The sequence below is a fragment of the Anas platyrhynchos genome, chromosome 4, assembly GCF_047663525.1.
Source record: "Anas platyrhynchos isolate ZD024472 breed Pekin duck chromosome 4, IASCAAS_PekinDuck_T2T, whole genome shotgun sequence".
NCBI classification, from domain to species: Eukaryota; Metazoa; Chordata; class Aves; order Anseriformes; family Anatidae; genus Anas; species Anas platyrhynchos.
Genome location: NC_092590.1, coordinates 69,660,368 through 69,670,607, shown reverse-complemented (window position 1 = coordinate 69,670,607; position 10,240 = coordinate 69,660,368). Strand labels below are relative to the sequence as shown.

At 45.4% G+C, this 10,240-nt stretch overlaps 1 protein-coding gene and 1 long non-coding RNA gene across 2 annotated transcripts in view; one reads left to right on the top strand and one right to left on the bottom strand.

The window, feature by feature from the left end:
- Positions 1-1,338: 1,338 nt before the first annotated feature.
- Positions 1,339-10,240, bottom strand: part of LOC119716827 (uncharacterized) — a 49,049-nt gene continuing 40,147 nt past the window's right edge. Inside the window, exon 3 of the long non-coding RNA XR_011809263.1 lies at positions 1,339-2,345. This is a non-coding gene — a long non-coding RNA (uncharacterized lncRNA). The remainder of the gene's footprint in view (positions 2,346-10,240) is intronic.
- Positions 3,856-9,557, top strand: ADRA2C (adrenoceptor alpha 2C). Its single transcript, XM_005016226.4, has one exon. The coding sequence runs from the start codon at positions 4,743-4,745 to the stop codon at positions 6,066-6,068; it is 1,326 nt and encodes a 441-aa protein (XP_005016283.2). The 5' UTR covers positions 3,856-4,742; the 3' UTR covers positions 6,069-9,557.

Genomic DNA, 10,240 nt, shown 5'->3' with positions numbered 1-10,240 from the left:
AAAGATATATAAAGAGGTAGGTTTGTAGGGGGAAGTAGTATTTGCCTTTAATTCAGCTGATACAGGTGGGAGGAAAAAGACGCTTTCAAGCATACAAGTCTCTCTTGAGGTCTTAAAACATGGCAAAGTTTGGAAGAGCTTTATCTCCAACTGGCAAAAGCTTTATCTCCTAATTCTATGTACATGGAAGCACAGTGTGCACTTCTGGCAGATGATGTTGTATTCAAACCAAACACAACCTAACAGAAGCCTAAAGCGTGTCAGTAGCACTATTTCCATTGACTTCAGTGGTTGGGTGGATATCAGTTTGATAACTGCCCCCAAATGAGGATTTGATTTCTTTTGGTCAGCACTGCCACAGATTAACCAATGACAGGTTTTGTGATTTCCCAAGACTTAAACCCAGGTGCAGGTGGTGGGTCTTTTTGACCAATACAGACTTCTTGTCAGTTAAACTGAATTAAAGGTCAGTCCAACTGTAGAGTCCAAGTAAAGAAAAACAAGAATTAGAGACAAAAAGCTGTAAGAAGTAGTTCTGCTCCCGTGGGATCTTCTCAGCCTTCTGTGATGGAAAGTTTGTTGTGGGATGCTGGATGATGGAACCAAAGCTGCACACCATACAGCGGGTGGATGGGTATGGCACAATATCTACTGGATTACTTCAGGAAGAACTGGGCTTGGATCATCTTAAGCCAGGTCCAATCCACTGCCTAAAGGAGCCTCACCCAGTCTCTAGTTCTCCCTCCCCACCTTTCTTTTTTTTTTTTTCCATGGGAATATATTATCACCTACGGACTGTGAGCTCCAATGCAGGCCAATAGTTAGGAGTTATTAAGTATTGGAAAGCCAGTTTTGAGAATGAACAAAATACTGTAAGGAGAGATGCATTTGAATCAGCGTAAGGGCAGGAAAGGATAAAGAGTAGAAATGTGCCCACCTACCTTGCCAGGTTTCTAGAAACCTTATCCTTTATGTTTTATATCAAATAACTGATTTTCAAAAACATGACTACATTTGATTTATCCACTGTTTTTCACTCTGCTCCTATCTTTGTCTCTCAGTAGACTAAGCAGATTTTCATGAGGGCAGATTTCTCTTATCTATGCACATTTTTAATTCCTCTCTGTATGGTGATATACTGCTATTTAGGCACAGAGGACCCAAACTGGATCTCATTTACATATATGAAAATCCAAACGTTACTTCACTGGCTCCAGTGGAGTTATACTGAAATGATAAATGTGTGCCTAGGGCTCACTCTGTCAGCACATACTAGTGACTGAATTATTTCAGTTACAGTACAACTCTGGTGTTAAAGAAATCACAACATAAAATGGATATTATTGCTCCCAATTTATTTTTAATTTTCCTATATCTTTTACAATTGGCATCTCCTCATTAGAAATGCCAAATAATTGCTCAGACATTCACTTGTCTCATTCCTTTTGTTAAGAAACTTCAGTATTATTTCAGCAAAGATAAATCTCTATTGAAAAGCTCTTTTAATCTGAAGCCCCGAGTTATTAGCTGAAAGTTTATTTCAAGTTCAAGCTCATACAACTCCAAGATATACTTGCTCATAAAACTCAGTAGGATATGTAGCTCGGTCTGCTTTCCTAATTACCCTAAGGGAATTGAATATCATGGGGCTTATATATCCCTTTTCTAACAGTTAGTTTTTGAATTCCAAGTGTTCATGTGATTTTGCAGTTTATATTTATGATATTTTAAGCCCAGATGGAAGCAGTTTGATAAACATTCTCGCTAATGTCATCCTGCCTAATGTCAGTCACATTAGAGGTTAGACTTTAAATTCCTGCACCTTGTCCTCTAAGTTCATAAACACCATTATGAAGCTTTCAAATATGAAGAACTGACCACAAATATTAGGAATTTGCTTCAGTGGTTATTCAGCTGTCATGTTAAAAATGTGTTATTTACTTCCCGTTTGAACTTCACTAACTTCAAATTCCATTCATTTATTCTTCCTGAGGCTTGGCAAATGTTTTTAAAGGGCCCTCCTTATCAAATTGCTTGTCTGTTTAGAAGGACTTGAGGGGGCATCGGATTTCTATTTCATTTTGTTCTGCTTGTTACGCTTTAGTTGTTTAGGTAATTACTGCTTCTGCATTTCAGTTGCATTAGAAAGTTTAGCTTCAACATGATGTCTTTTCTCTTTTAGATGCAGTCACAAGGTGTTTGTTGGTTAGTTTTCAAACAACAAAAAAACTTCAGAGTAAATTGCTTATAAAATAGATTGTTAGATCATAATCTTCAGAGGATTTTTCTTTCCCATCAGAGCCAAGCATATTCAGTTCCAGCCCTTCATAATCCAGTCCACGTAACTAAAATAACAAAGAGAAAGAAAAAAAGGAGTCAGTGCTTGTTGCACCAAAAAGTTAATGGGAATCAGAAAATCCCTTATCGTTCCCCAAAGACAAAGGCTGTTCTATTTCAACTTGAGGACAATTATAACACCGAGTTATACAATGAAGGATAAGTTCTCTTAGGTTTATGTTCCCTTAAAACTCACCTTTTTGCTTTATAAAGAATATGATCACGGCAGTAGTAAGCAGAATGTTTCCACCATACTGTGACCTTCCCAAGTCCTAGGGACACTGCATTTCTGGGTCCAGATGGGGCACAGAAGGGAGGCATAAGACAGCTGCTCAGACTGGGAATACCCATAGGCACAACATCAAATTCCTCTCCTTAGAAGTCAGCAGGGTGATGATGAAGGATTTTAGGCAACTCCAAGATTAGGTAGTAGCCACGGAATCCACTAAGGTTGTGGTTTTCAGTACCACAAGACCTTGCAAGACCTGTCATACATATCCACCTCGTTTACCACATTTTTACAGAGGAAAATGTGGCCATCTTGTGCAAGCTGGTAACGTTGCCACACAACATAAAAGGCATATATTATTATGGATTAAAAGCAACTACTGAAGTAACTAGCTGTGGATGAATTCATATGCTGTCTCACCTTAAATGAGCACAGCTAATCCTGTGGGTAGGGTTATGCTACTGTTATCAGATTTATATAAGTACAAGCTCTCTGCAGCGTGGCACTAAAAAAGGCAAGCACAGAAGCAAAGAGACCAGTGGGACAGCCCTTGCTTTGAAGACTTGTGATCCAAAAATCCAGGCACCAAGGAGGGCTCCCAGAAGAGGAACACCAAATATATTGCTGTTATCTTTACATTAACGTTACCCTAATCTCATAGTGTTGCAAAGAACCACAAATTATGGAATACTATAAATTGCAAGGGACCTCTGCAGGTTATCTCATCCAACCCCACTTCTGAAGCACAGCCACTTACAGAGGTTGACCAGGACCATGTCCAAATAGCTTCACAAAGGCAATCTCAAAAGCAGGTTTTAGGGGATGAGGGATGTAGGGAGAGTGGATGGAGGAAAAGAGGGTGGGAAGAGAGTATGTATTTTCCAGATCAAGGCAGAATTTTCTCAGGATCACACAGCACAAATCACAGACAGGCTATGCTGAACTACCTACTTCTACCCTCTTTTGGGCAGGTTCAGCTAGAGAAGGCAGCATTAAAGTGGCACTGACTTAGTTTTTGTTGTCATTCCTCAAATTTTCTTTCTAAATGAAGGTAATGTAGTCACAGGGCTGCCTGCAGAGGTCTGAGGATGTATCGCACTTGCAACTCGCCACGGGCAGAGGGGGGTGAGGCAAGTTCATGGCTCCACTCCCCACCTTCCCACCTTTGTCGTGAAGAAGCAGAGCGACACATCCACACTCCTCGTGCACTCGGACTACTGAAAACACTCACCTGTCTCTTCCAGAGACGGTCTGAGCAAAACTCTGCGGCCGCTCCGCCACCGTAACCAAGCCCGAACTGAGGGGCTACCACCTCAAAACTCTCTCCCACCCCGTCTAGACTCCTCTACCTCCACAACCACACCCCGCCACCCCCTCGCTAGGTGTGTCACCGCACACCCCGAGCACCCCGACCGCCGCCTACCCCCGCCTGCCCCGGGCACCCCCCGCCCCGGGCGCTCCCCTCAGCGCGGCGCCAACGGCAGCGGGCGGGCGGAGGCCGCCCCCTCGCGGCCGCGGCACCCCCCGCAGGCGGCGCTCCGCCGCCAGCCCGGCCTCGCCGCCGCCCCTCACGGCACCGCCAACTTTTTTCTCGGCGGGGGGCTCGGCAGCGCGGCGGGGCCGGGCGCTCGGGGCGGTTTTATCGCGTTTTATTTCCCCCCCCCTCCCTCCCCTCCTCGCCGGGGTGGTGTCGCGGGCGAGGCGGCTTCACCTGTCGGGACTGAGCATGCGCGATTGGGAGCGCGATGCAAGACTAGGACGGAGCCGCCGGGCAGCCGCGACTTCGCCGGGCTTGATGCCGCCGCCGCCGCCGCTCCGGACGCCGCTCCCCGTCAGGATCCAGCGCCCGCCCGCGGCTCCCCTCGGCCGGGCGGCGCCTTCCGCGGAGCCGGGGGCTGCGCGGAGCCGGGCATGAGCGGGCGGGCGGCGGCGGGGCCGAGCCGTGCCCCGCTGTCCCCTCAGCGGGGACCGGGCGGGGGCAGCGCGGCCGCGCTCCGCTCCTCGGCGGGGCGGCGCCGCCCGGCTCTGCCCTGAGGGGTCCGGGGGAGGCGCAGCCGGGGGGAGCCGCGCGGCTGGGGGGCGATGAGGAGGGCGGCGGGGCGGCGGCGGCGGGGCGGCGGGGCGGGGCGGGGGCTCGGCGGGGCTCTGTAGGACGCCGGCGCCCCGCACACCCACCATGGATCTGCTGCCGGTGGGGAACACGAGCCTGGGCTCCCCCAACGAGAGCCTGGCGCCGGCCCCCTCCTCGCCCCTCCTGAAGCCTCCGTCCCCCTACTCGCCCGCCGCCGTGGCCAGCCTGGCGGCCGTGGTGGGCTTCCTCATCGTCTTCACCATCGTGGGCAACGTGCTGGTGGTGATAGCCGTGCTCACCAGCCGGGCGCTGAGAGCCCCCCAGAACCTCTTCCTGGTGTCCCTGGCCAGCGCGGACATCCTGGTGGCTACTCTGGTCATGCCTTTCTCCTTGGCCAACGAGCTTATGAATTACTGGTACTTCGGCAAGGCTTGGTGTAACATTTACCTGGCGCTGGACGTGCTGTTCTGCACCTCCTCCATCGTCCACCTGTGCGCCATCAGTCTCGACAGGTATTGGTCGGTCACGCAGGCGGTGGAGTACAACCTCAAACGGACCCCCCGGCGGATCAAGGCCATCATCCTCACTGTCTGGCTCATTTCAGCTGTCATCTCCTTCCCGCCTTTGATCTCCATGTACCGGGACCCCGAAGGAGATGTCTTTCCCCAGTGCAAGCTCAATGATGAGACGTGGTACATCCTTTCTTCTTGCATTGGCTCTTTCTTTGCCCCCTGCCTCATCATGGTGTTGGTCTATATCCGCATCTACCGCGTGGCCAAGCTAAGGACCAGGACCCTCTCTGAGAAGCGTACAATGCCAGAGGGGTCCTCCCAGACTGAGAATGGCTTGAGCCGTGCTGCTGGGGGCTGCACATCCCTGAGGATGCAGCTGGGAGAGAATGGACATTATTCAGTGCACCACTGGCGTAAAGCCTCTGAGCTGGAGGACATTGAGCTGGAGGAGAGCAGCACCTCAGAGAGCAGGCGGAGGCGGAGCCGGGAGGAGCATCCCCGCAAAAGCAGCAAGAGCCAGTCCTTCTCCTACTCATATTCCTCCAAGCACTCTAGTAGCCGTCTGTCCCGCTCTAGCAACCGCTCCATGGAATTCTTCTCATACCGCCGTCGCCGGAAGCGTAGCAGCATCTGCCGTAAGAAGGTCACCCAGGCCCGGGAGAAACGTTTCACTTTTGTGCTGGCCGTGGTCATGGGGGTCTTTGTAGTTTGCTGGTTCCCTTTCTTCTTCAGCTACAGCCTCTATGGTATTTGCCGGGAGGCATGTGAGGTCCCTGAGACTCTCTTCAAGTTCTTCTTCTGGATTGGGTATTGCAATAGCTCCCTCAACCCAGTCATCTACACCATCTTCAACCAGGACTTCCGCAGGTCCTTTAAACACATTCTCTTTAAGAAGAAGAAGAAGAACTTCCGGCATTGAGCTGGAGGGATGGATTTGCCTTGAGCAGAAGTGGAGTTAAAAGAGAAAGAAATGGCTCTGTGCTGAAAAAGAAGGGAGGGAAGAGGACATGGGGATGGGGCAGATTGAGTAGGATGAGGGCTTGTCCCCTTGGTGGTGCAGAGTGGTGGTGTGGGGTATGGGGATGGTGTTGGGGAGGCTGAGTGCATTCACGGTGGTGCGGAACGGCGACATGGTGCTGGAGCAGCTGTGCTGGGGTGCAGATAGGTAAGCAGAGCGGGGAGGGATTGTCTTTGAGCCCTGACAGAAGGCACAGGGAATCCACAGAGGAAAATGGGTTAAGACACTGAGTTTGGCAGGCATTGAGCTTATAGGGGCTCTGGATTTTTATGGGAAAACAAGCAGAGGCATCAAGAGGAAAAGATTAAGTGGTGGAATAGCAGATCAGAGTATTTATAAACAGAGCAGCTGAGGCCTGTGGTGGGCTTGTCCCACTAAGAAATTGGCTTTTGCTGCTTATTTGGGGAAAAGTGCTAGGTACCAGGCACTGGCAGTCTTTTCAGTTATGAAAGGATTTAAATGTTTGCCAAAAAACCCTAAAGAACAATCCAAACTCTTTTCTAAATAAACCTTTGTACTGTTAAAACCTTCTGAATGATGATTTTACACAGGGCTTAAGTCAAGCATGTTTTTTTTTTTTTGTTTTTGTTTTTTTTTAAGGGGTCTTTTCCTATAGAGTTGGGGATGGGAAATGGTTTTCCTATCTTCCTTTAATTTTTGATGTGTCACTGGGACAAACCTGGGAGTCTTGTATATTTTCATGAAATATGAAAAAGAGCACATGCATCCCATGACCTTATTTCCCCCTGTCGGATTGCCAGGCAGTAAATTTGTACTCCATCAGTCTCAGATCAGTGGACTAAGCACCTTACTATCCTGCAGCAGGTAGCTTGTTTAAGACAAGGATTCTGTCCTAAACCAACTTACATTAAAACAAAATCATTTTGGTGAACCGAACTAACATTTTCTGAGGTAAAAGAAAAATGACAAATTTCCAGTTAGCTCAACTTGCATGTTCTCTGGGGAGCTTTCTGCCCTCAAAAGCCTGATCTCAGGGGCTGGATGGGTGCTGCTCTCATTCTCAGACAGGCAGTCAGAGGCACTCTGCTATGCAGATTTTCAGAGGAAGAGCAATCACCACACCACTTTAAAGGTCTTTAAACCCGTCATATTTATGGTCTTATAGCAACTAAATCCTTTACACACACACACAGATATATATATATATATATAAATGAGGAGCATACATTGCAGATTGTCAATGATTTGTGTGAACACATCTCAAAATGAAGGTGCAGCTGTTCCGAACCTTTAAAATTAATTCTGCCTTTTCTCCCTTTTTCGGTTTGCACTTTTTGGGGCATGAGGGGTGGAAAAATGTTTGAATAGTTATTATTAAAGCAAACTGCATTTCCCAGGGATTTATTAAATGTCATAAACTGTAATGAAGAGAATGAGAGACAGGGGCTGGTGTCTGTACATTCCTCACTGAATGCATACTGAGTGTGTAAAACTCAGCTGAACATTTACATCCCTTCTCCAGCTGTGTTGCTGCAAGGTGTGTATTCTGTTTGCAGGGGTAAATACTGCTCCATTTTGTTATGTGTATCACTCCTTCCGTAGGCAGTACAATTTGGCATCTGCCTCAAAAGAACCTTTCCATGGTAAACAGCTCTTTGAAAAATAGAACGAAATCTAATCTAATACAGCAGGCTGCTTGAAACAGCTACATCAAATTTATACCTGGGAATCATTAGATACACCCTTCTTTATTCCCTCTCTTCTGTCTGAAAAGTGTCTGTAGCCTCTTTTCTCTTGAAATCTCTATGGCAGAAGTGGAAATGATAGAGCAATCACTTTGCTTGTTTCATCAGTTTTTCATTCATTTCACTTAAACCTGGAAAAGCAAGTTGTCGGTGGTTACTATTCTGGTGTTAATTGAATAAACAGTTTAACTTCAGGGCCAACTCAAGTGGGAGTTCTGCCTAAGTAAGGATGAATGCACCAAATGCATCTGAAGTTAGCTTGGTTTCACTAAAGAAACAGCAGACACTTTCAGAGTCTTAAACCCGTAACTTATTGGATACTTTCTTGGAAATAAGGCTTGGAGCTGTAAAAGGAGTTGAGCTTTGCTTAGACATATGCACTTAAAGAAGGCATATTAAAACTTATTTTCAGCAGTGTCCCTTTGTAAATTGCAAATGTTTTGGTACAAGCATGTAGCTGAGACAGGCAAATATGAGAAAAAATAGTGACTGACCGAGAGGAGGAAACTATAAGCCATTTTCTCTTTTGTAAAATGGAGAATTCTTTTTAATCTGACATCAAGAAGAGCTGAGACAAGCTCAGATTGTTTGTAAGTAATGACGTAGCTAAAAAGTTCAGGTTTGTCTAATCTGAATAAACTATATAATTGCCAGAGCAACCAAAGCAACATATGGTACATAGCTACTACCTCTGAGCTACTTGACGGCTTCATTAGAGATACCCATTCCTACCGAGATAAGGGTCTGTTTTTGTCGCTTAATGCTCATTCAGAGTGGTTTCCCGGTCTGCAGACACACAACAGTTTCACTGTTGCACTGCTTTTGAAATACGATTTGTTGCCTGTAAGAACAATCCTTCCCCTTTGTTTTTCCTCAGAAAAATCAAGGAGTCTATGGAAATGAAATTTAATCGACAGATTTAAGAGGAGGTGAAGTGTGTAAGGAATGGCTGATGTGCCTTAAAAGTAATTTCTTTGCTATAAAATTATTCTGTAATCATCATAAACATAAAGGAAATAATGCTTCTATTTTTCTTTTGCCTTTCAAAATGCCTAAAAAGGGATTGATGCAGATACTGAACACATATGTACAGCAGCATACTTAAAAACAGGGCATTTTCTGTGGTTTTAATTTGTTTCTCGTCACAGTTACTCATCTGATTCAATGCCTCCAGAGGATCTTATTTCTTCTGAGCTAGTTAAAAAGTAATATTCATCAATAAAAATGTGCAGTATACACCCCTTTTAAGTGCATTTCCCTCCAAATTAGTGAATACAGAGGATTTCTATAAATATTGTTTTTAATGTAACTACTGAATATGCTTCAAGAAAGTAAAATGGGGCTGATTTATTTTTTTAATTAGTGTTCTATTATTACTTGTAATAGCTGAAGACTGGAATTTGTTTGTAACATGTCGTGTGTTGTTAACATTTCATAAAAAGTTATCAGCTCTGCAATTCACACTGTGGTTGTGCTTCCACTGTAAGTTGGCTAATAGCATTTCCAGGAAAAGTACAGCCAATGAAGGATTTACTAAGAAAAGAGGAGAAGATATTTTATGTTCTGAATGTGTCCAATTGTATCTCTGATCATATCTGATAAGCTGGTTGAAACACTCAGTCTTTTTTCTCTACTATTGTGGAAGAACGAAATGTTACTATAAAGCCATATTGATTTTAACAAGCACCTGATCTTTAACTGTTCATTTGCGTATTTCTCCAAGAAGAATATTTTCTGTCAGTCTCAAGTGAGAAGCTAATTTTTCATTTTCAAAACCAATTTTCTGAACAGTACCACTATTGGTTGGTTATTGAAATATCGAACAATACAACTTAGCTTGGGTAAGATCTCAATGCTGCTGTCTTTCAACTCTCTTCTGTGGGAGTTTTGGATGAGTAAGACCTGCAGAATCTGTTCAAGGCTTGGGGCAGATGGAAGATTCCTTATATATAGGAGATATGACAGGATCACAGCTTTAAATTATTGTTTAAAATAAGAATCAGGCCCTTGTTGTTCTGTGTGATCTCTCTTCAGAAGAGTCATGTTGCTCCAAGAACATTGACAGTTTCTGTGAGGTAAAACTGAGATGAAAGACTGCAATGCTAACAGCTTTGCACACACTGAGCTTTATCACCTTTTGTGAGTAATCCCAGAAACTTCAGTAGAGTTTACTTGTGAATGAGGGAACTACTCAGTGTGGGCAACGATGTTAGGAGCTTCCTTCCTTAGACGTTGCTCTTTTTTTTCCAGTAAATGTGCCTGAGGAATATAAGTAAACATATGTTTGTAAATGTACAGCTGATGGAAAGCAGTCCTCTCTGCTTCACATACTGTTCAAATCCATTGATGGCGTGGGTCGGGATTTTT

Coding starts and splice junctions, on each gene's coding strand:
- ADRA2C (XM_005016226.4), top strand. CDS start 4,743: ATGGATCTGCTGCCGGTGGGGAACACGAGCCTGGGCTCCCCCAACGAG.